Below are 26,012 nucleotides of genomic sequence, written 5' to 3' on the forward strand. Positions count from 1 at the left end.
TCGATACAGATCATCCAAATAAATATCACAATTGCGAAATATTTGTTACTCGTGTAAACGATTACTATTTCACTTTAATGCGATCAAGGAGAATCGAAAGCGACAAAGTTAGAAGGAACGCGTTTGGAAATCTCATTAAAACAACGATCAACACCGATTCCCAGTCTCTATCATCTTCATCTGTAAAAGGAGGTGTAACTAGGATGACAATTTTGTGATTGCGTTCCGAACGGATCATTACTTTGGACAATTTTAATTGATTTCTTCTATAAAACTGTTGTATTAAACGTGTACAATAAATATAACGTTACATAATTTATGATATAATCCAATAGGAATGCTGTACGATCGAGGTCACTGATATCCTAACGATGTCGAGAAATTAGTTTTTTTTTTTTTTCTAAACTTCTCACCTTCGCTCGCTTTAAAATCACGTCCTGTAAAGTAATGTATTTTTTCTTTGTAGATCGTCGTCTTTTTGTAATTTTCCTCACACGATAAATAAATTTTAATAGCAAAGAATATCGTAATTTTCCTTCATACGCTGCTTTAGCTACCGTTCATTTCATCAGAGCGTGTACAACAGCTTTGGCGTTCAACGATTTTAAATCCGTATACGTTTGTCCAGTTCCAACGAAAACGATCGGCTGTCCGGTAATGTAAGTCATCGAAATAGCTGCGCCCACCTAAATATTTGATTCGTCGAGGGACAACGAATGGATAAAAGTACTCTTAAGAAAGATCCATTTCGTGATATGCGTTCGCAGATCTCCCATACCTTGTCGTCGATGGTATCGAACTTGGTCAAAACAATGCCATCGATGATATGAGGATTGACGGAATTGCTGTAATCGGCCAGAGCTTGATTGAATTTCACCAATTGATCTACAGCTTCGTTTCCGACAAGAGCCTCGCCAACGAATAATACCAAATCCGGTTCGTTTACTTTGATCAATTTGGCCAAAGCTCTCATCAACGGTTCATTGTCCTGCATCCTTCCGGCGGTATCCACTAAAACAACATCGAACCTGGAATCCTTGGCGAATCTGATCGCCTCCATAGCTATACCGGCCGCGTCTTTTCCGTAACCTTTCTCATAAAGCTGAACCATGGATTGATTTCCGTGTTTCTCCGGAGGGTGAAGAGCATTTAGATGGCGCATATGGGTTCTCAATTGCTCCACTGCACCAGCTCTAAATCAAAAATCATCTTCATCAGAACGATTCAAAGACTGCTCTAAACGCAAGGAAAAAACGCAACGTGCTGATCGACGCAACGATCACAGAAGGGACCTCCTTGAACATAATATACACGTCTATGAGTAAGTAACATTTTCAAATTACCTAAACGTATCGCACGCTGCAATAAGTACACGAAAGTTGTTTTCTATCAACCAAAAGCAAATCTTAGCCAAATTGGTAGATTTGCCTACTCCATTAACGCCGCAAAATGCCATAACGTATGGTCTATTATTCTTTTTAGCTTCAAAAGCATCTCTTAAAATATCGACTCTCCGTTTCGGAGATAATATTTGTACCAACGCATCGGTTAAAGTGGCTTTAACCGTACTCGTTACACTGTCGAACGTACCAAGCACTTTTCCTTCCAACTTAACCCGAACAGAATCGCACAGCTTTTGTGCGATATCGGCTGCTACGTTCTTTGAAATCAAGTGATCCTTGAACTTTTCCAGGACCGGAAGCATATCCTCGTGCTTTAAAGACTTATTGCCGACAAGGCTCTTAAACATAGAAAACATGCTATTCGCTTTCCTTTGTACTTGTGGTTTCGAACTTTCCATTTCCCTATCAGAATCTTCGTCGTCGGGATCGCTCTCAACTTCCAAGTCACGAATGGTACCCTTCATTTTACCCACCAACTGATGCATATGCGTATAAAAAAAAAAAGGAAGAAAAAAAAAGAAAAAAAAAGGGGGAGAGAAAAAGAGAGAGAGAAAGAAGATAAAGACAACCTTTAAAGTGTCACAACCGATCGAGTAGGCGTATCAATTACATGCAAGGATATTTACTCCTGTATCGGCTGGTACGTAATCTCCAACTTCTTCCGGCTTATCTTTGGTACGTTCCAGCGAAGCAAGATCCTTGGTAGTCCCTCCTAGTTCCCAAACGCGTGGTTTCTTTCCCGCTTTCTCCGACTTGGGACTCTTCCTAGTAACGAACAACAGACGCTAACCGTTGAAAAGTATTTCAATTGTTATACCTTCGCGCGTACACGCGTATACATATATATATATATATATATATAATCAAGTGTTCATTTACTGCTTATCAGCTTTTTTCTTTTGCCCGGATAATTTTTGAGCAAGCCTCATACGATTTGCGATAAGCGTTTCCTCGTCCACTTCTCCGTTGTGATTTGTTTGCGATTTAGGAAAATCCAATTGCTTCGATATTTCTTGCACCTTTGCTGAAATAATCGATACAACACTCGCCCATTATTCCATTATTCCTATACTTTGAAAAAGAATGTTTAATCACGGTTAGAATTAACGCATACGCGATACAATCTTCGAATGCCGTAGCCTGCAAAGTCCTATCTAATGACGAGCGGCGTGAAAAAGCAACTTACCTTGATCGATTTCGTTATTGTTAATAGTTCCCTTCTTCCTTTTACCTGAGAAGCAAAGAAACAAACGTTGCGAGTTTCTGTCGGTAACGGCTCATATCGTACAAAGCAAACTCCTATAAACGCTAATAGTCTTGCCGACAGAGCCGACACGGAACGGAACCCAGTTCCAACGTACAACAGTTCCAACATTTCAAACGTCGCCGGTACACATTCCTTTGCAAATATATAGTTGAATCGTTTACGTACCCTGTTTCTTATTATCCTTGTCATCTTTTCTCTCTATCATACTAGCGACGGTCTTTTTAGATTTTAGACTCTCGTCGAAGGTACGCATTTGTTTAGGTATTTTAGCCTGCGCCCTTGCCCATTGTTCGGCGGCAGCCAATACACGATCGTAATGTTGTTTAAATTCGAAATTAGAGAACCATTGAGACGTTTCTAACTCGTTTTTAAATTTATCCCTAAACTGCAGATGTACGTCGTTTAAGAACTTATCTACGTACGATAACTGAAGTATCTTTTGATACGCCACTACGAATACTAATTCAAATTCATTATCCAGTTTATACTGTAGGCGTAACGACTCGTGTTCGAAGGTGTGATTTCCTGTACGTTCCTGAAAAAAAAGAAAAAAAACAAGAATCGTATAAATTATCGTTACCAACGTACGGTGGTGTTGCACGTTAAATTCGTGTCGCTCGAAAGGTACATAAAACGTAACTCGATTAATTTACGTTAAACGTCAACTTTTGCAAGAAAACAAAATATCGATAAAAAGCGCACAATCATTATCGAATTCGACATTCGATCATACCAGATGTTTGAAATACTTACTTGCAGAATAACACTCCTGATCAAAGCGTTGACGCTAGGAGTAAAAATTTGCGACGTACTCTGGAAACACCATAATACGATGCCACCTTTACTAAATATCGTAAAAAGATCGAGCATGATCGTATAACTTCTTAACAATAATAAAGGAAAAAACCCGATATCTAACACTCCGAACTAACCTATCGACGATAGCGCAATTATATCGTACACGTCAGAATGCGTCAGAATTCGACTGACACTAGTGGTACAATCTTGAAAAAAAAAAAAAACTAAAATTCCAAAGAAAAGACAGAGAAAAAGAAAGAAAGGGACGAGAAGAAGAGGCGAAGGGGAAAGGGAGGAGGAGAAAAAGAAAGACGAGGAAGAGGAGAACGACACCGCAGTAATACCAATAATATCTCTATATAACCTCGCATAACTTCCAGTATCAACGAATCGAAATCTAGACACGATACAGTCACGTGGACGGTTAGGAGCAGAGTGAACATGGCGGACCGAAAGCAGGGAGGAAAACTGCTAGAAAGAAAATGGCGGAGAAGTTACTATAGGCGAGTCGATCGTCGCGCCACGTAGCGGTGTTGCCGAATAACAGTGCGTCGCGATGTAAAAGAGGAGGACGAGAAGGAGAATGAGAAGGAGGAGGAGGAGGAGGAGGAGGTGGAGGAGGAGGTGGAGGAGGAGAAGGAGGAGGAGGAGGAAGTGGAGGAGGGGGTGGAGGGACAGGAGGAGAAAGAGGGGAAGCTGGGTGACTGGGAGAGGGAGAGAGACAGGAGCTGAGAGCGGGGGTGGCGGGGAAACGGGGATCGGTGACGTCACGTTCGGGAATGTCCGGCGTTACTCGAGTAGCCCGATCTCGGCCGAACGGGTCAATGTCTGAGGAGGCTTCGAAAAATCCGTGGTGCCTGGTTCGGTGTTACCGTGTACGGCGAGTAAGAGAAGTCGTAGTTGGTTTTAGTGGAAGGAAGGGTTTATTTTCACCTAGGACAAAGACACCCCAATCGGATAACAAGTGTCAACGAGAAGTTTACCTCGTGACTTCGAATAACAACATTTGTTACGGTCCATCGGATAAGGAACGAAAAAAACAAAAAGAGATAATAATAATAATAAAAATAAGAGGAAGAAGGATAAAAAGAAAAAGAATAATAATACGACGACGACGACGACGACGACGTCCGGAGAAGGACGAGAAGAAGGAGGAGGAGGAGGAGGAGGAGGAGGAGGAGCAGGAGGAGGAGGAGGAGGAGGAGGAAGAGAAGGAGGAGAAGAAAAAAAAGAAGAAGAAGAAGAACGACGAGGAAGAAAACGAATACGAGAAAGACGCGGGGAAGGAGGCGATAGTTCGTTCATTTCGCCGTCGACGAGCCCTACGCCCTTTTTCTTATTTCACAGTTTTACTTCCGTGTCGAAAGCGGCGAAATGTCGCGCGGCGTTCTTACCGCAAGTAGTAACTCGCGACGACGAGTCTGCTGAGAGAAGAGGGAGGAGGAGGAGGAGGCGGCGGTGGAGGTGGCGGAGGAGAAGGAGGAGGAGGAGGTGGTGGTGGTGGTGGTTGTGGTGGCGGCGGTGGAGGAGAAGAGGAGGAGACGGCTTCGTTTGCCAGCAACGGCGGCGGCGCACCGCGGAGGAAGAAGAGCTAACGCGTACGCGTACGCGACTAGAAGTCGAGGAATCGTCGTAATACGACGAGAGTCGAAAGGGGAAATAAAAAGAGGAGAAGAGGTTAAAATATCGCACGTCAAGTAAAATAGAAATAAAATAAAGAGGCGACACGGCGGACGATATCGGAGAAGAACAAAGTATATGAGTGTATCGTGTGAACTAGCGCGCCACGGATATTACTAGCAAAATAACTAGTAATATAGAGTGTAGATAGTGCGTGCGTGGTGGTGCAGCGGTACAGTAGTGATAGTAGCAGTGGTGTCATCGTCGTCGTTCTCGTCGTCGTCGTCGTCGTCGTCGTCGTAGTCGTCATCGTCGTATCGAGGATTTTTCCCCGTCGCGCGCGCGACCGTGGCACACGACGAAAAGGGTCGAAAAGGGACGACCGAGAGTGGTGCGATCTCGCTTGCGCGCGCGCACGCCCGACTCGAGAAAGAAGAGAGAGAGAGAGAGAGAGGGAGGGAGAGAGAGAGAGAACGACGAACGGACGAACGAACGAACGAACGGACTAGCGACTCGTAGGAGTAGGAGAAGGAGAAGAAGAAGAAGGAAGGTGGAGGAAGAGAGAGATAGAGATAGGTGAAAAGCGTTCGAGGAAGAGGCGAGAGGTAGCGCGAGCGTCGAATTTATACAGAGGAGGTGAAAAGAGAATCAACGACGACGAGAAGGAGGACGACGTGTTGTGCCGTAAAGAAATTAATTTTCTTTTTTTATTTTCAAAGTCCTCCGTGCATATATACTCGCATAGATATATATATAGATACATAGATATATATATATATATATATATATAGACTCGTTCCGATCGGTAATTCTCTTCTCGAAGAATCGTCGTCGTCGTCGTCGTCGTGGTGTCGTGTCGTGTCTTGTCGTGTCGTGCGTGTCGTGTGTCGTGTCGTGTCGTGTCGTGCCAACGATGTTGTATAGTTAACGGTGCTGCTGTTGGTACGGCTAACGAAGAAACCCGAGCCGTGGATCCGAAGAACTGCGGAAAAGAAGGGAGAGCACGAGTGAAAGAGAGAGATAGAGATAGATAGATAGATAGATAGAGATAGATAGAAAGAGTGCGGTCGGTGCGCCTTGCTCGCGTTCGTTCGCGCGTACGAACCGTCCCGAAAACGTCGACCTTTACCTCCCTCTCTCGGCTTACCGCCGAGTCGTTGCCGAGTTACTGCTACGAGTGTCTCTCGTCAGAGAGAGAGAGAGAGAGAGAGAGAGAGACGGGATAAACGATTAGAAAAAGGACATACTCTATCTCTCTCGTCGTAACTACGTCGTTGATTCGAGAAAGAAAGGGTACTGGCGAGAGAGGAGAGAAAGAAAGATTCGTACAGATTCGAAAAAAGCGGCGTTGGCTTTTCTAACCGGAGAGAGTTGGCAGATTTTGACACGGTGCGTCGCTGCCGTCGTTAGCAGCGAAGAGAGAGAGAAATAGAGGCAGGCAAGCGAGCTCGACGCCTCCGTCCGTAAAATCGCGCCTTCGATCGGCGATCGCGCGTCGCTACTCCCTCTTCCTCCTCCTCCTCCTCCTCCCCCTCCCCCCCTGTGTATCCTCCTCTCGTCCCTTTCCTTTTCCCCCACCTCTCGATCGGCACCACCAGTAGCAGCCACCTACTACTACTACATACACTCTACTGTTACCCGCTCTTCTCGTCCGTCCATCCATCCGTCGTCGTCGTCGCCGTCGTCGTCGTCGTCGTCGCCGTCGTCGTCGCCGTCGTCGTCGCCGTCGCCGTCGTGATCGTCGTCGTCGTCGTCGTCGTCGTCGTCGTCGTCGTCGATGGTGGTGGTGGTGGTAGTGGTGGTGGTGTAGTGTGTCGTAACGCGAAGGTGTGCGTACCATCTTCGTCGTCGTGAGTGTTCGTGTTCGTGTCGTGTTCGTGTTTCGTGTTCTTGTTCTTGTTTCGTGTTCGTGCATGCGTGCGTACGTAAGAAGAAAAATATATAAAATCTGGTGATCAAAAAATTGTTTGGGAATAAGAGAAAGAGGAGGGCAACCGCGGCTGCTGCCGTTGTTGCCGCTAGTGCTGGTGCTGCTGCTATTACCGCGCTCTGGCTACAACTACTGCTGATTACTACTACTACTACTACTACTATTACTACCACTGTTGCTGCTGCTGCTGCTGCTGCTGCTGCCGTTATTGCTGTTCGACTGCAATGTGATTATAGCTTGTCCCCCTGTCATTGATGTACGAGGTGGTGTCTAATACGAGGACAACGCGTCGTTACCCGGTCACTCCTTGTGAGCCCTTAGCGAGAAGAAGGAAAAGGAAGCGGCACGGCCGGCCGACCAGGCGGCGGCCAGCGGAAGCAGCGCAGCCGCGGCAACACCGGCCCTGCCAGGTGGAGCTTCCTCAGCTCCCGGCTTCAGGATGAGCGGCCGACCGAGGACCACCTCCTTCGCCGAGGGCAACAAGCCGCCCGCGAATCCGCCCCTCGGCGGCATGAAAATCAGCAGTGAGTACCATCATACGCGTATCTTCTACCATCCGCATCTTTTGCTTCCTATCTTCTCTCCGTTACACCGCCATCCCCTTCGCTTCTCACCCTCGCCCCTCCCCTACTCCATTTACCCCCCCCCCTTCTCTCCGACGAGCACATCCACCCTACGATCACCCCTTACCTCTCGCCTCGTCGCCGACCCCCCCCCCCAACCGTAACCAACCACCCCCGTATCTCCTCTACGCTACTCTTCGCCCTGGGATCTCTTATCCGAGTTACGTCCGTCCGTCGCGGTAAAGGTTTTTCGAGAGAGAAAAAGAACGACGTCGTTTGTTCCTATTTTTGGCGGCTTCCATTTTCTATTCGACTATTACCACTGCCACTGCTACCGCTACCGCTACTACTACCGTTACCATCGTCGGTGTTATTCGTCGTTTCTCCTAGATCGCTAAACTTTCGACATTTTTTTACGCGCCGGTTACTTCTCCTATCGCTGTTAAACGATTTTTTAATCGCCTTTTCTCTTCTTTCATTTACGTATCGATGTTGTTTTCGTTATCGTCGTTTAACGAGGTACGATCGATTATCAAGTACGCAATGCCCGCGCAATTTTCTATCGAAATCAAGTTCGTCGCGTAAATACTTTTTAATGGGAAAGGGCACCTTTTCCTTTCTTCGACGATATCTCGCGACTAACGATCGTCGGTTCGTTTTCAATGGTTACGTACTGTACGTTAGAAAAATTTGTTACCGTATCTTCTAATCGCTTTCTATGATCTTATTACGGTTGGCTACTTAACTCGCGTACAGACGTCATAAATCGAATTGTTTCGTTGCGAGAAACTCGATGTAATTTTCGACGACGTATCGCTTCGCGAGGTTTCCCATCGCCATTTCTTTTACGTATTGCGACGACTTTGAAGTCATCGCCGATCGATTTATACGAATTCCCAAACGTCGTTCGTTAACGCGTTTTCTTTTTTTCTTTTCTTCTCACTTTTTATATTTCTTTTGTATCAAATCGATGAATTTATCCGTCATCTTTCATGATCGGCGGAGAAACGTTATTTCCACGTTAACGTGTTATTCTTTGTACATTTTTCCCCTTTCTTTTCTCAAATTATCGCCGTTGAAGAGGTTGTGCATTCTTAGGAAGGATATCGAAAATGCCTTTTAGCGTCAATAATTTTCTATCTATTTCGATGTCGTGCCTAATAAATATTTAGACGTCCGATATATCGTGATCTTTTAAATGCGACAGAAGAGAAAATCTTTGGAAACGTTTTCAACGAAGCTTGCGAAATCGTCTCGCTGGTGATACCGATGGCATTCGACCGGTTATTAGATAAGGATGATCGATAATTATTTGTAGGGACTTGAGACGATGAGACGTCTCGTGTTTCACGAAACAAGAAGTACCGTAACGACGTTTATAATTTTCTTAGAAACTCCAATTCCGCTAGGTATTGCTTCGTCTGTAACACGTAGAGCATTCTCTTACGCGTTAATATCTCGTCTAATTACGAACTTTAGACCGTTCGATATATTTTCTAAGGACGATTCGTTGAAACGTCCGATTAATTACGGAAAAGAGGAAATATCAGGAAATTAAAGAACTCGTTAAACTTCCGATTTGACCGGAAATCGAGTGTTTTGTTTCGTACGCTCCAGGTATTTCATCCGCGTAAAAGAACTTTTGGATTTATATATATATAAAGGGTGCGCGCGCGTGTTCAGGCAAAGTTTAAGCGCGCCACGTGCTGGTGAACGTACCGATGAGAGCGCATTATATGCGTTGCATTCTTGGCGGCCACCTGATTTACGTACACGTCCCTCCTCGACGGAGAATGAGAGAGAGAGAGAGAGCATCGGCATCGTCCGCGGACTCGCTTTTCTCTCTCCTTTAGTGTTCGCGAAGAGCGCGCTGTGTCTTGACGCGTTTGGAACGAGAGACGCGTTTGTCACGTGTGTCCGCACACGCGCACACTTTATTTATTTTATTTATTTTATTTTATCTTATTTTATTTCTTCCTTTTTTTTGTCTATAATCGAATAAGACAGTTTTGTCTTAGGTGTGACATCTTGTTAAAAAAAAAGGAAAAAAAAGAAGAAGAACGAACGATACTCCGTGTGCGGTGTCGTACGCGTATGTTTGTATACGTTTATGTGAATGTGAAAAGTGGAAAGGATAGGAAGTGTTAAAAAATTCGATTTTTTTTCTCCCTCTTGTTTCTTTCTTTCTTTTTTTTTTCGTGCGAGTGCAACGTGTATTCGAGCGTGTTTCTGCGCGTGCGCGTTCTCTCGGTCTTTATATCGAGAAAAAATCTACGTAGATGCTGCAGCCGGTTACCGAAGAGACTTGTAAGTTTGTTTTTTTTTTTTTTATTACGAGAAAAAGAAATAATAAATAAACAAATAGAATAGAATAGAGCAGACGGATAAAAATGAAAGGATCGAAAAGATAAATCTTTGAAGTTATAAGGACGAGATCGTGCGCGTCTTTTTTGATCGAGGATATTAAATCGAACGATCGATATATTCGTCGATCCGAAGTTTGATTGCATCGACCGTCGAAATTTGACGAAAACTTTTTACTGTTAAATATTACGGATATTATCGATAATAATGTATAGATGGCAAGAATATATATAATTTTCGGTAAACGTTGTTTTAACGATTACGATATCGATAATTTTATTAAAACATAATGATAATGGCGACGATGATACTAATAATGATATTAGGTTTGTGCAGAGATAATTAGAGGTATGCAATTTTTACAGGTAACTCGTTATCGAGCAATACGATAAAAACCATAATTATTTATGCACCGTCTTAATGACGCCGACGACGACGACGATGCCGATGATAAGAAATGCTGACAAAAACCGATCGATAATAACAAACAATTGTATAAATCTTAATTAAACGAGAAATCTTGATTGATACAAACGATTGATAATATAGCGAGAAAAGAAATTAAAAATTTGTTATTACCACCGATCGAATGATTTTCTTTAAGCTCTAGTAAACTATGAGAGAGAAGGAGAGGGAGAGGGTAAAATATTGAATGTTAATACGATAGGAGGTAAATATACAATTGGATTAAAAATAAATCGATGGGTTTGTCGTTAGCAGAACCGTTTTCCGTACTCGTCATTTTGCATCCCGGGCGTCGTCGGTCATTTCGTCTTGGTGAAACACACTCGTCTTGCACTTTTATAGTTTCGCTTCACGTAGCTCTCCTGTCTTTTTCACGCTACGATCGTCTTTCGTTCCAGAATAGTTTTCCACGTCTCTATCTATCTCTCTTCTTCTTCTTCTCCTTCTCCTACTTCTTCATCTTTTCTCTCTCTTTCTCTTTCTCTCTTGTATGCGCGCGCGCGTTTGCTTCTCACGAAGAGGGTCACGCTTGATGCTGCTGCTGCTGCTGCTGCTGCTGCTGCTGCTGCTGTTGGTGCTGGTGCTGGTACTGCCGTTGCTACTGCAGGTACGATCGCACTAAAGCGGAATAAATGCTTTCCTCGGGGATACTCTCCGTCCGTGGACGGATACTACTCTCAGGCCATCCGACCTCTTAAATTATTCCAAAGACTTTTTCCAAGCTCACGAATTCCGCGTGAATAAAATATTCCTCGTATGTGCCAGCAAATATCGACCGTCTTGGACGTAAGAGAGAAAGAGAGAGAGAGAGAGAGAGAGAGAGAGAGAGAGAGAGAGAGAGAGAGAGAGAAGATATAAGTAGATAGATACATGCAAAAAAAGAAAGAGAGATAGAGACTAGTCACGTACAGAGAATAAGAGAGAAACGAGAGTCTTGTACGGAAAGTAAGAGAGACGTAGACATATTCATCGAGTAAGAAAGAGAGATAGATAAGTACGAAAAAAGGGTAAAAAAGAAACAGAGAAACGTACTAGACTGAATTAATATTCTAAACTTTAAGATTTTTATTTCCTCTCTCTTTCTCTCGTACATATTTATTTTATTTTTTTTCCCTTTTCTTTATCCAACTAGCCGTTTGCCTTCCTATTTTTTATCTCCTTAACATCTTTAGAGTACTATCGGATGTAGATAGATACGCAGAGGTAGAGGGAGGAAGGGGTTTTCTTTTATACGTATGCGATACGTGTGTATGTTTATATAGGTCTCTTCGTGCGCGATATACATAGGTATATACCTTGGACCTTTCCCAAAGGTCTTCTTTAACCCACTTAACTGCCAAAAAAAGATGACGCACGTTACGCTGCACTGCCGATAGATAATACGTCGTAAGCCTATCAATCGGTTAGATCTATCTACGCGCGCGCGTAGTGTGTGTGTGTGTGTGTATGTTCGAAACGCGTTAAAAGGATTTTATCGATGACAATTAGTCTAACATAACTCTCGATCGTTACGTTCGCCAAGCTCCGATAGAAACGATCTTAAATTTATTTCTCTCGATCGTAAATATTATCCAATGGATACGTTAATTATTTTATCGAGATAAATAACCTTAATACAGAATATGTAAAATATTAGATTATTTTACTAGAATCGTTCGTTCGTCGGAAACGTATCGAATTTGTTTCGTGATGATCGATAATTAAATATTATTCGTATATGATAATATGCAATAAGTTTCATATAATAATATATGTAAATTGTACAAACGATTAATCAATTGATTATATTGGAATATGATCTTAAAAGAATAGCGTATATATTAGACATAAGAATTATTGATCGATCGATTAATACGGTCGAAAAAATATTTTGACGATTATTGGACGCTTAGATTCGATAAGATTCGTTCGAGATGGGAGAGAGGTGACGACGGAGGCGAAGGAGGATGAGGATGAAGGTACATAAGCTCGCGTATTATAAAACGTCGCGTCGATTATAATTTCGTGCCAAAATACAGTGCGCGAGTTAATATCATGTGTATAACGGCCCCGACGTGTCACAGGGACGAGAATAGCATCGGATGTTTTACCGTTTCAGCGAGAAAGTTTATACGGCGCTTGTACGTAAATCCGATAGCCACTAAAGAGACCATTCTCGTAAATTAAATGATGATTCTCGGGAGACTTACTCGCGATCCAATACTTATTATCCACCTTTTGAATTTATCGTCAATACCCTCGATCGACTACCGATCGATATTTTCAATTACTTTGGTGAATAGAGTTTATCGCGCTTTCTCTTTCTCTTCTTCTTATTCTTCATTTTTTTCTTCCCCGACACTTCTTTTTCTTTTCCTTTTTTTCTTTCTTCTTCTTCTTCTTCTTTTTCCTACGCCGTAAGCAAATATGGTCATCTAATTGATTATCGTATCGAATTTTGTTTTGTAAAATAGAAATTTTATTGCGAATTTCGCCTCGGAGAGGAAGAAAAGGAAAAATCCTCTACATTTTTTCCTCTGTTGTAAAAAAGGAATTATAATTATGGTATAAGCTTTTGGAAGAATGCACAATTTCTTACTCTCGATCGAACGATTTTCCTCTTTTTTCTCTCGTTTTCTTTTTCCTTTACATTATTCAGGTTAAAATCGAATCAACGTCGAATTCGTATCGAACTTTCTTTTACAAAAAAATATATATATATATATATGTAACGACGACGCAAGCTTTAGGAAGAACGCACAATTACGTACTCTCGATTAAACGATTTCTTCCTCTTTCCTTCTCTTTCCATTTTCCTTCTCATTTTTTATACATTCCAATCGAACCAACGTAGGATTCACGTCGGAATTCATTTTGAGTAGGAACAAATAAATAAATGAACAAAATAAAGAAGAAGAAGAAATAAAAAAGAACGAATTATAATGATAATACATATAAGCTTTTAAGAAGACTGGACAATTTCTGACTCGATTAAACAATTTTTTACTCGGTGTGATACGCTCGCAAGCATGAAGTAAACTCGGGAACGATCGGAACAGGCAGAGAGCGTATTCGTGCGAAGTCGCCATGCTCCGTATAGCAAAGTGGGTCAATATCCTGGTGGCTGTCGCGTTGACGGCGGCGTGTCATTCGCCGTACGTCCTCGAGCAACGACGCGGAATAAGGTAGACAATTTTTTCTCTTTTTTTTTTTTTTTTTTCTTTTTTCAACTAAGCTAGAATTTTTTCACACATGTACAAAAGACGATAGGAAAAAAGGAGGGGGAGAAAGAGAGAGGGGGGGGGGAGAGGAGGAAGAGAGAAAAAGAAAATAAAGCGAGAGGAGGAAAAGGAAGGATGGAAAAAGAAAGATAGACGTATCTATTAAGGAAAGTCGACGTGCTTAATGAAAATTTTTAATTAGCGTAGAATGCGCATGCGCGTTCGCTCATCAAGAATAGTGTCATCGACAACGCATTAATCGTGTTACTATCTATAGAAAATTTCCTACCCCATCCTATCCGCCTTTCGTTTCGTTACCTTTCTATTTTTATCTATTTATCTATCTATCTGTCTATCTATTTATCCATCTATCCGTCTATTCGATTAACTAGCACGCATTTTCGTCTATATGTTATATTTATATAATCGAACAATTAGATATTTCTATATATTTATCCGTTTCTATCGAGTTATACATCCGTATATAATTTTCTTTTTTCGCCTATACGTATTATATCTATATTATTAGATATTTCTATCTATTTATATCTTTCGATTTCTTGATTTATCTATTCATCGAGTTATTTGCCTACCTAGCTTTCTTTTTTGTCTATTCATTGTATTCAAATTACTTATATTAATTATGTCGAGATTAAATTCAAAATTAAAATTATATAATCGGATAATTAAATATTTCTATCGATTTGTTTATCCATCTATCTGTCTATCTCTATCCGTATCTCCGTCCTTCGTCTCTTACGAAAGAGAGCTCAAATAATTTTCGTGTAAAAGCACGAGATCCCGAAGCTTTTTACAAATCTCGCGGTATGCCAGCCGGACAGAATCTAATTACACTTCCAACGCAAACTTTTCGAGCTTCGTTATAAGCTAAGTATATACGACGATTATATACGTGCATACGCGAAGTCGAGTGTCGAGCTCTTTCGGTTTAATATACGTACGCAAAGCAAAAGCTTGTTGCATGCGATCGAAACAAATCCAAGGGAATCCTCGTTTGTATAATAATAATACTCGCCCAACCGTACAGAGAAAGTAGTTAATACTATCGCCACAATTTTGTTGTTTTTTTTTCCTTCCTTTTTCTCTTTTCCTTTTCTTTTTTCCTTTTTTTTTTCTTCCTTTTTTTTACACATTACAAAAAAATTTATTCGAAAGTTTAGGATAATCCGTTGCAGCGTTCCATTAGAAATTTTGATTATGATCGATAATAGATAATAACGATAATTCCTTCTTTCGAACGCAGAATTGATATTCTTCAGTATTTATCTAAATTATCTAACGAAAATACATATAATAATATATAATTACGTAGTTGAATGAAAATAGAAATAATATAAAAAACATTATAAAGCAAAACACACTGACACACATACCGTGATTTATCGTCAATTTTTTTTATAACAGAAAAATTTATTAATTTATTTCTATCTCTTTCTTCGAACCAACAAAACAGATATCTTTAAATATTTACTTGAGACTATCTATAATATATCTAATCTATCTAAATTAATAGTGTATGTGTACATATACATATGTGTATTATATACCACATAATGCTATACCATTAATGTAGATAATTTAGATAAAGTAATAGTATATAATTTATCTAAATTCCACATAAATTAGATGTATAAGAAACGTTATAAAGCGAAATAACGTCTAATAATCAAATTGTTATTCATTTATGTACTTCATTTGTTTTTTATATCTTTCTCAGCTCCTCTTTTTCTCGCTGTGTGTGTGTGTGTGTGTGTGTGTGTGTGTGTGTGTGTGTGTGTGTGTGTGTATATATATATATGAAAAGAATAAAAATAAAATAAAAATCGATATCCAATCATTTTTATTAACGATCCAATCATACGATACGCAAAGCGCATGCGTAAATGCGTAAGAGTTTACTAATGGGATCTGGGTCAATATGCCCCTATGATATTAAACTATTCGCAATAGAGAGACCAGAGACCACGACTACGTTGGCGATGGCACGCAAATTTTACCTCCTACGCTTCTACAGAGAGGGAGAGAGAGAAGGGGAGCTTTCGCATCGATCGATGCTTTTGATTCGACGTCGTCCACTTGGACGACGACGAAGAGGAAAGTGGACTTTGATAACGTTCACCGTCATAGAGAAATTCTCTTAAATCGAATGAAATCGTTTGACTGTCAATTTCAGAACATCTATAGCTCACAATCTTATAGATCATTATATCGAGCAGTATTTATGAGAAAAAAAATTTCTTTTTTTCTTTTTTAAATGAAAAAAATAAGAGAAGAATTAAGACACTATTGATCGATTTACACGTTATGGGCTTACCAGCAACTCTATTGAAATACATACATGATTTTTTTTTTATTTTCTCTTTCCATATATGAACATTCGACTTTTCTCTCTCTCTCTCCCTCTCTCCCTCTCTCTCTCTCTCTATGCGCATGTGAGAGAAAGAAAGAGAGATGGTACTATGCCAAGAATCTTTTTTTGGACTCGTACTTCGTAGATCTCACTGCGGATATGCAGCTTTTAATCCTTTGACTATCAGAGTTAACACAGATAGAGAAGGGAAAAAAATAAATTACAACTTTTTTATTTTTACAACTCCTTTTTACAAAATAAATTTCGAGTATTCTATCCTTTTTTTTTTTCTTTTTTTTCGGATAAGATTGTAAAGTTTAGTTAGAAATTAATTTCGATCTTTGTGTCTTTGTTTTTCTCTTGTTCTAAAAAAAGATTTTTCTCTTTCTTCTTTTTTCCTTTATATATATATATATATATATATATATATGTATATGTATTCGCTCAAGATTATTATTAATAATTATTAATAATTATTTACACAGACACAATGTTATATAGATATGATTATAAATATTAGACGGTGAAGGGAGTTACGAACCAATTTCGTTCATTCAACCCTAATGTTGTCCGTCATTCTCATTAAAAAAAAAAAAAGAAAGAAAGAAAGAAAAGAACAAAATTCTTTCAAGCTTTTTGTTTTCTCCATATGCTTCAAAATGATGAATAATTTTATTATTTAAACGATAAGACGTTAACCAGATAATATCGTAAATTAGCAAGGGTAGGAGAGAATTGGGGGGTAGATAAAATCGTTGCGCGAATTAGTATAACGAAATTAGTTTAAGTTAGTCGTTCGACGTTGTTCGAGGGTAACTAATTTAAAAATAATCGCACGTGATCGTTCTCTCTTTCTCGCTCTTTCTCCTATCCTCCTCCCTCTTCCCCGTGCGATGTAATTACGTATCGATATCGCTCTCGGTTGCCAGGCAGACTTCGAGGCAACGAAGTAAGGTGGTGTACACTCTACTCGTGTCTCCGCGAACTTTCAAGGATCGATTATCCTACCAACTGAATCGTCCTGACCCGAATCATCGATTTATGTTACTCCGGGAATCGTTCGACAAGGTTCAAACCTTGTTATTCGGAAATCGATAAATCGGTCTTACTCTAGTCGATACTATCTTCTTTATCTGTAACAACGTTTCAGTTTATCTGTTATATAATCGATGACCTTGATATAAGATCGATCGAATTTCATTCGGACGGTGGCCATTATCGAGATGGGCGATTTAAAGAAAAAACAGAAAAGAAATTGCGATCTAGGTTTGGTATATAATTTTTTTACGATGCAAATTATCTATATCATTTTTTCCCGTTTCAATTATTATATATCAAATTACTATAATACCAGTCGTATCGCTTCAATTCCCCAATGATGATTGAAAAATTGGTATGATTCGATAAAACGATCTATAATTAACAAATGATCGATAATTTCTCTTCTTTTTTATAAATTAATATATAATCGATGTTTTAAATTCTTCAATAGAATAATCATCATAATCACGTGTATTTGTATAAATTATTTGGAAATTATTAATAGAATTAAAAAAAAAATTGTCACATTTCATTTAATATTTATACACGTAAAATTTTAGAAAAATAAGACGAATTTTTCTGGGAAAAAAAGAAAAATCATTTTTACGAAAGTTTTCGCGTATTCTTTCACGCGACACGCACACACACATACTTTTTTCCTCTTTTTATCTCTATCTCCTTCTTTCCCTTTCACACACATGCACTTTATCTCTCTATCTCTGCTATCTGTCTCTCGTACACACGCAAACACGTCTCCTCTCTCTCTCTCTCTCTCTCTCTCTCTCTCTCTCTCTCTCTCTCTCTCTCTCTCTTTATCTTTTTGTCTCTGTCTGTTTATCTATCTGTCTCTCTGCTTCTCTTTCTCTCTCTCTTAGAGACAGATAAAGAGGAAAATATACTCTCTTCCTCCGTCTCCGTCTCCTTTTTCTCGAGATTTTGACGAAATGCTTATATTCGCTGGAAAGAGTAAGGCGAATCTCTCTTATCCACGTCCTCTCGTTCATTCGTTCGTTCGTTTCGACTGTCGTTTTTAAATAGAACGCTCGCATCCGGAAACCCTTCGCCTTTTGCGTCGTTTCCCGTTATTTCACGATAATGAAACGAAGTAATACACATACACGTATACTTTTCTTCGATATAAACGTTTTTCTTAATCAAGCTATTTGCTTTTTCTTCTTTTTTTTTCCTTTTTTTACAAGTTTTCTTCCGTAAATTATATTTCATAAATCGTCAAATAGAGAAATAATCGAACTCTTTTGCCTGTAAACATAGTCGATATTACGCGAATGTAGCATTTTTTAATAGCTTTTTGCAAAAAAAAAAAAAGAATTTTATATATATATATATAATTCTTTTCGTTAAATTGGACATTCTTTTTTTTTCGAGATCAATTTGACGAGGGTTTCCTCGATGATCTCACGCTAGATTTATGCGATCTTGGTAACGAGCCAATAGAAGAACGTCCTTTACTCGATTACGTGTATGAGTCAGCCCCCGCCTCTCCACTCCCCTCCTTCACCATGATTTCTAAGCACTTAATCTCTTGAATTCACCGAGTTTCTTTTTTCTCCTTCTTCTTCTTCTTCTTCTTAAGGAGAACTTGAGACTTTTTTACTCGATTTTGATGGATTTAGAAAGATTTACGATCTTGTATACGAAAAGGTATTTAAATCGATGATTTATGGCTAAGATTCTTTCAAAAATAAAGAACGAGGGGGTGGAAGGGTAGAGAAGAAATGATACATGAAACTTCGCAAGGAATTCGTTCAACTATTTTAATTACGTTTACGAAATTTAGATTTAAGTATACGCTAAAAGAGATAAATGTTAGAAATAGTAGATGACAAATTCATAGAAATTTCTGTAGTCATTTTAATTCATTTTTCGATCGAACGATTTCGACTAAAAAATTGAAACCTAAAGGTACAATTCAAAAGAAAAAAAGAAAAGGGGAAAATGTTAGAAATGATACGTGAAAATTCGTAGGAATTCTTTCAACCATTCTAATTACGTTTTTCCCTACGAATTCTAATCCGTCCGTACGAAGCAAGACATTTAAATTTAAAGGTACGCCTAAAGAGAAAGGAGGAAGAGAGGAGAGAGAAAGAGAAAGAGAATATTCGATCAACGATAGATAGCGATAGACAGAAAGAAAATGCAATCGTTAGTCCGATAATTTTCACGGGTCGCCGAAAGTTCGACGAGTTTCTGGTGACAGGCCAAGCCTTTAGGGCGGACCACGCCTTGTTTTTCTCGTCTCAAGGTCAACGACGACGACATCATCGCTTACGAACAGTCAACGAGAGACGTCTCTTTAAGTTTTTCCTCCCTTTCTCTCTCTCTCTCTCTTCGTTTCGTTTTCTTCTTTTGACCTCCTTCTCATTAAACTGCCCTAACTGTACTCGTAGAAATTCTTGCGATAAGCGTGCGAATAATAAGAGAGAGAGAGAGAGAGAGAGAGAGAGAGTATGTAACTACGATGTAACTAGGCACAAGAGAGACAAGGATATGCCATAATGGACGATGTATCCGTAATAACAACCTTTCTCTATATCTACTACTTTTTCCCTCTTTCTCTCTCTCTCTCTCTCTTCGTTCATTTCCTTCTTTCAGATATACTCGCTAATCGTTCTTTCCGTGTTTATTTTAATTCTTTCTTTCCCTCTGTTTCCCTCGCCTATCTATCTATCCATTTATCTATCTCTTTATTTTCTATTTTTTTCTACTTTAGTTCATTAATTTTTCTTCTCTCTTTGAAATTTTTCAATAATCGTTCTTTTTTCTGCCTCTTTTCATCGTTCATTTTATTCTTTCCTTAGAAGCGTTGACCTATCATCTTTATTCTTCTCTTTATCTCTTTTATACTTTTTTCTACTTTTTACATTGTTATTTTTCATCTTTTCTTAAAAACATTTGTTAATCGTCCTTTCTTTTTGTCCTCATCCTAATATCCTCTTTCTCTCTCTCTCTCTCTCTCTCTCTTATCGTGCAATTTTTTCTTTCCTTAGAAGCATCGACTCGTCATTTTTATTTTTATCTTTGTCTCATTCTCTCTTTCTCTCTATCTTTCTTTTATTATCTTTTCAATGTTATTTTTCATCTTTTCGAACAAATATTCCTTATAATCGTTCTCTCTTTCTTTTCTTCCTTATCGTAATATTTTCTCTCTCTCTCTCTCTTCTTTGTTCGTCTTTTTCCCTCGCTTTTCATTTTTCATTTGGTACTTTCCCATGAGAATATTAATATTCGTTAAATTCGTCCTTCCTTTCTGTTTTTATCCTAGTATTCTCTTTCGTCCAGTATTTACCTATCGATATCTCGACACATACTCGTCCTTTTCGAAGAACAGGAATAGATTATTCGCGTTATCCTCGTATGTAGGAGCTTTTCACGAGCTTTCGAGGAGAACGTCGGATGACAATTATTATCGGACGTCGTATCGATCGAATATACGTAACAATGGCTAGAAATACACGACGAAAATCGATTATAGATTATTTTCCGACTACACGATATATTTGAAAAAAGAAGAAAATAATGAAGAATATACCATGTATTTGTGCAAACACTAATCGCGTTTATGAAAATTCTTTTTATTTAGTTTTTTGTTTGTTTATTTATTTATTTATTTCTTCTTTTTTTTCTATTTCAACGTAAATTTTTAATTATTGAAAACGGTCGAGCAATTTACGAAGGAATCAAGTTTCATAAAAAATTTTCAGCTTTGCAAACAAAAAATCCAATCGAGTCATTCATCAGAAACGGTATTGAGTTGGTCCGAGATGATCTTTCGCATGTATCGACGTGTATGAGCTTTATTCCATTGTGATCGCGTTTTATGGTCGTTTTAATATTAATTTTAATATCAGAGAGAGAGAGAGAGAGAGAGAGAGAGAGAGAGAGAGAGAGAGAGAGAGAGAGAGAGAGAGAGAGAAAATTAAAGCATACGTAACCGTTCTAAACAGTTTATTTTCTAATTCTGATTATTCACTAATTTTCTTTTTTCTTTTACATTTCTTTTCATTCTTTTCCTTTTTCTTTCTTGAATATTTGATCTTATGTTTAAGAAATATAGTTGCATTTGAAACGAATGAATATATTATAGAAATTAATTTACATTGTCCGTTCCTTTCGTTAAATTTGCTGCATTAGTTTTGATATCATCGTACCGAATGTTTTTAATAAAAATTTTACATTTTCTATTCAAGAATTAATCATAAATATTCAAATGGAGTTAATAAGATGGATAAGCAAACGGACACCAATATTTGCTTCTTATTCGCAAATTGATATTCAAATCGTATTTAAATGTAAACGCTGTCGTAAATATTTAAAAACGTAAAAAATAACGATAGTTCACCGTTGCCGACTATTTTTCTCTCTAACGAATTCTTAGAGAACAATATCCTTGAAATAAAGCAATCGTATCGAACGATTCTACAATTTTTGTTAAATCTTTCGAATCGTTCTAAAAGACGTATTGTCAGTTAAACGCTTTACGAGATCATTTCCATAAAATTACTAAATAAATATCTTCGTCTTGCTAATTTTATAATTTGACTATTTGATTCTAATAAATATTCACTTGATAATTTTACTTCTTTTGATATTATTTATATAAATAAGTGTTGAATTATTCTCCATCTTTTTATAGAGTTTAACAAAAAATTTATATAAAATACATATATTATATCAACGTTTGATACATGCTTATGAAATATCTTCATGCGTATTCGCAACATAACCTTCGTAACGTAATCTTCGAGTTGATACTAATTAGTACACTTAAAAAAGAACGAGATAATCTTCGTTATTTCTCACATGTTCATACATGTATGTACAAGAATCCTAAACGAAAAAACGTATTAGAAGAAATTCGTAATAACTAATAGTCGATAGCTCGAATGCATACAGAAAATAAAAAAAATAATTTTCTCTTTCTCCTGCCTCTCTCTCTCTGTCAGGCGCGCGCGCGCGCGCATCTCCGATATCGACTCAACTCGGCGTATCGTCGTCGACGTTGTCTCTCGTTGTTCTTCGTTGCTTCGTCGTTGTCTTCGTAGTATAGAGATCACGAGATCCATATTTGACGTTACTTTAGAACTCTATATTATTGATACGTACTATTTCTCTTTTCTCTCTCTCTCTCTCACACACACGCACACACACTTTGTACATAAGTTCACAAGTTTGCATTCGACGTACGTTCTCCGGTACGTTGGGAATATTCGTTTCCCGGTAGCAGGTGCCGCGACCTTGGCCACGAGTGCAAGTAAGGTTAAAGTTGAACGAACGTAGTTGGAATTATTCATTAGAGAAAGAGAGACGAGGAGAGAGAGAGAGAGCTAGCAAGGAACGTTAGTCTCTTTCGTATTATTTGTCGTTCGTTGCCCGACTTTTTTTCTTTGTAGCGTGTATAGAGAAAGTCACCCGGTATGTGTGCGTGCGAGCGAGCGAGCGAGAGAGAGAAATGATAAGCAAAAGTGTGATCTTATTTACCGATGAGTACGCGTGTGTGCCTGCATGCATACGTATACGTGTACGTGCATGCGTGTATGCTGCTATGTGCGTGATTGGCATAATTCGTCGATTCGATGCAAACATCGATGACGTCATTACGTACACCCACACGAATATACATAGCACAGTCCCTCTCTCCTTTCTCTCTTCCTCCCACTCTCCGTCCCTCTCTCTTCTTTACAAAGCCAACGGCACTTCCTTTGACGTATTCCACGTTACGACGTGGTTCAACGGTGCCGCCATGGAGAACACGTGAACATGTACCGTGACGAGTTAGAGGAGAGTCGATAAAGAGTTACTGCTAGTCTGACAAAGACATGTATAAGAGAGGCGAAGGAGAAGGGGAAAGGAGAAAAAGAAAGATCATTGAAAAGAGCGAGAGAGAATGAGAGAAAGAGAGGGAGCCACCTGAGCGAGCAACGGTGCCGGCAAGAGAGAGCTTCTTTCGATCCGTTCTCTCTCTTTTTCTCTCGCCCTCTCCTCTCCGTCCCGCAACCGATTCACGCCTGCGTTTAATCTTTCCTTCATCGACCCGTGTTCGTCGAGTGGCGGCGCCACTTGCCACGTCGAGTGGCGCCACCACTGCTCGTTTATTTGACTGATTCTCGGTCAGTAAGACAGGACGATTTAAGACGGGAACGTGTCCTCGAAGAGAGTCGATCGATCTTCTTGAAATATAAAAGATTTCTCTTATAGGCTTTCGTTTATCATTCTCCAAGTTTTAGATCGATTTTTAAATATAATATCTTATTCCTTGCGGTTCTATCGGAATGTTATTTTTATGTTGCGCTTTCTTTTCTTTCTTTCTTTCTTTTTCTTTTCTTTTCCTTTTATTCGGATTCTTTGTCATTTATCTTAAACATTTTTAACAGCTATATTTAGATTGATTCGTTTAATAAATGTCGTCAGACGTTACACGTGGTTTATTTTACGATAATTATGACTTTTCTTACAAATGCGATATTATATTTCATATAATCTTGTAATTTAAATTCTCGTTGTGCGAACATTTTCAATAGTTAATTAAATCGATTTATAAGTAAATATTGATACAATGATAACGAAAGGATTATAGTTGCTTATGAAAAGAAAAAAAATTGGAGAATATTTTTCTTCTTACAATTGCTTTTTCTACTCGGATTTCTTAATTCTCTGCCATTTTCTAATAGTTAATTGTAACTGTATGATTTATTACAACATGTATTCTCCGATCAAATATTTTCTTTCCTCTCTTTGCTTCTCTGATTTCAAGCAACTTTTATAAATTCACAAATAGAGATCTCATTTTATATATATATATATATATATATATATATATAAAATAATAAATGAAAATTCGATTAACAAAAGGATTCAACGATAACTTATACAAGTTGAAAGTAGATCGAGTATCACCCCGTTTTCTTTCTCAAACGAAGAAAATGACGCGGGTTCTCTCTCTCTCTCTTCTCCCTATGCTCTCTTCTATTTTAAGAAGTCACCGAGATTTGCAGCAGACGCTTCACAGATGTCGACCACGTGTCCTCAAAAATTACAAACAGCTAACGTGAAATAAAATAAAGTTACGAACTCTCTTGCCGAGGAAAGATTTCTCTCCGTGACGAAGCTGCGTTCAATGATCTCGCATCTTTATATCTTTTTTCTCGTTTCTTTTCTCTTTTATTTTTTGTTTTTTCTCTCATTTCTCTCTCTCTCTCTCTCTCTCTCTCTATATATATATATATATATATATGTATGTATGTATGTATGCATATGCATGTATGTATGTATATTTTTTCTCATTTTCTTTCTTTTTATCTCCCTATCTGTATCTCTTCCTGTCTGTCTTTCTGTCTTTGTCTTCAATCATAGATAAGTATATTAATTTGAAAAAAAATTTTCTATCTTTTTGAAATAAAAGCACGTGTTAGGAAATCATCTTATACATTAGTCTGGTATCACGTACGGATATTGATTTAGCGCTTCATTGATCTGTCACCGGCAGCGAGCAATCAGCTGTTCTCATTGTACGTGCATATATTTAACTCTCACGGCGCACCTTCTTCTTACCGTTACGACAAAGACGGCCTTGAGGAATGCTGCTGTGCTGCTGTATTCCTTCTTTATCCCCTCCCCCTCTTCCCCTCTCTCTTTTCGTCTCTCTTTTTTTCTCTTTTGCTTTTTCTCTGTCTCTATTTGTGCCATAATCGAACGTATTGGAAGATAAACGGAATTTTTACAATATTTATTTTTATATTATCGTGTACAAAAGTAGGAAGAAAGAGTTTTATTTATCATTTATATTTCAACGTTATACAAATAGCAAGTTTTTTTTATACATGCATATATTTTTTTAATTACATAAAGCTCGTGTATAATTAAAATAACAATACATTTTTTGCTCTTCTTTATTTAATTATTAATTACGAATTATAAATTATTTCATAAAGGAAATTTGAATGTATAATTTACAAGTTAATTAATCGAAATTATGAATGATCAATTATGTCGAATGAATAAAAATGATAAATAAATAAAAAATCTTTTTATTTGATACAATTTATTTCGTTTATCGATTTATGAAATATAACATTCATAATTCTATATCGGTATCGCGGTGGTCACGAATGACTGCATATCTTATCGGACAGAAAAAGAGAGACAGGGAGAGAAAGAGAAAAAAAGAAAATTTGTAACAATGTGAAATAAAAATTTTAATATTCGGGAAATTAAACAATCGCGTTAGTCTTTAAAAATATGGCACGTGAGAGACGCACCAACGTGACAAAAGAAACGTCTGACGTTTCTATCGCGAGAGAGAGATAGAGAGGGAAGCGAAATAGAAGGAATCTTCCTTCTCTCTCTCATTCGTCGTCATCCTCTCAGTTCTTTTTTTTTTTCATCACTCTCGAGCGTGTTTCGCGTGCTTCTGGTAATCCTTGGAATCCTTATATGTGTGCCTGACAGTCCTGACATAACGGACAAGCCGAGAGAGAGAGAGAGGGAGGGAGAAAGCGATTCACCTTATTTGTTAAAAAAAGGTCGAGGGAAAGAGGAGGATGGTATTGATGAAAATCTTTAAAGAGTCTTTAACTTTATGCGGTTAGATATATGTATGCGTCTGTCTTTTTCTTTCTATCTTTTTTGCTCGTCGGTACATCCTATGTAACTACTTATGTACGTATATACCTCTCCTTCTCTTTCTATCCTTCCATCTTTCTGCTCGTTCAACATATCTTTTTTTATTAACCAGTGCCAATTGGATTTCTAACGCGCTGCCTTTTTAATACCCTTTCGATGAGAAGCCAAGCATAATCGATCGATTTTTGATTTCCGAGTTCTGCTGCTTGCGCTTTTCTTACCTTTCTCTCTACGCTCCCCTCGTTCTTCCATCTATCTATCTCTTTTCTCGGAGAAGAAAAAAATTTGATTAATTATCGTCTGCCATCTTAAAATCCTTGTCACTTTTTTCATTAATATTAATAACGTTT

General features: G+C 38.5%; 2 protein-coding genes across 5 annotated transcripts in view; one reads left to right on the forward strand and one right to left on the reverse strand.

Moving 5' to 3' along the window:
- Positions 1-237: 237 nt before the first annotated feature.
- On the reverse strand, positions 238-3,797 carry LOC127069958 (signal recognition particle receptor subunit alpha homolog). The gene is made up of 9 exons (XM_051007704.1): positions 3,424-3,797; positions 2,836-3,205; positions 2,590-2,634; positions 2,283-2,427; positions 2,030-2,168; positions 1,344-1,879; positions 779-1,193; positions 558-686; positions 238-437 (listed from the first exon to the last, which is right to left on the reverse strand). Exons 1-8 carry the CDS (start codon positions 3,538-3,540, stop codon positions 561-563), a joined length of 1,893 nt encoding a protein of 630 aa, XP_050863661.1. The 5' UTR covers positions 3,541-3,797; the 3' UTR covers positions 238-437; positions 558-560.
- Positions 3,798-4,271: 474 nt separating this feature from the next.
- The window catches only part of LOC127069964 (glycogen synthase kinase-3 beta), a 60,484-nt gene continuing 38,743 nt past the window's right edge, over positions 4,272-26,012 (forward strand). Inside the window, exon 1 of one of the 4 annotated variants that reach the window (XM_051007728.1) lies at positions 4,272-7,542. In XM_051007728.1, coding sequence (XP_050863685.1) covers positions 7,458-7,542 — 85 coding nt within the window. In that variant the 5' untranslated portion in view covers positions 4,272-7,457. Of the gene's footprint in view, positions 7,543-9,574; positions 9,889-26,012 lie in introns of those variants that run through there. The other 3 variants (XM_051007730.1, XM_051007731.1, XM_051007732.1) reach the window with 3 other exon arrangements.

The sequence above is a fragment of the Vespula vulgaris genome, chromosome 17, assembly GCF_905475345.1.
Source record: "Vespula vulgaris chromosome 17, iyVesVulg1.1, whole genome shotgun sequence".
Lineage (NCBI taxonomy): Eukaryota > Metazoa > Arthropoda > Insecta > Hymenoptera > Vespidae > Vespula > Vespula vulgaris.

What these genes read in the sequence shown, in the direction of transcription:
- LOC127069958 (XM_051007704.1), bottom strand. Translation starts at nt 3,540, where the DNA reads ATGCTCGATCTTTTTACGATATTTAGTAAAGGTGGCATCGTATTATGG. An exon ending in CAATAACGAAATCGATCAAG is followed by an intron (nt 2,428 to 2,589) that starts GTAAGTTGCTTT and finishes CGATTATTTCAG; the next exon opens with CAAAGGTGCAAGAAATATCG. An exon ending in ACGTACCAGCCGATACAGGA is followed by an intron (nt 1,880 to 2,029) that starts GTAAATATCCTT and finishes CATATGCATCAG; the next exon opens with TTGGTGGGTAAAATGAAGGG.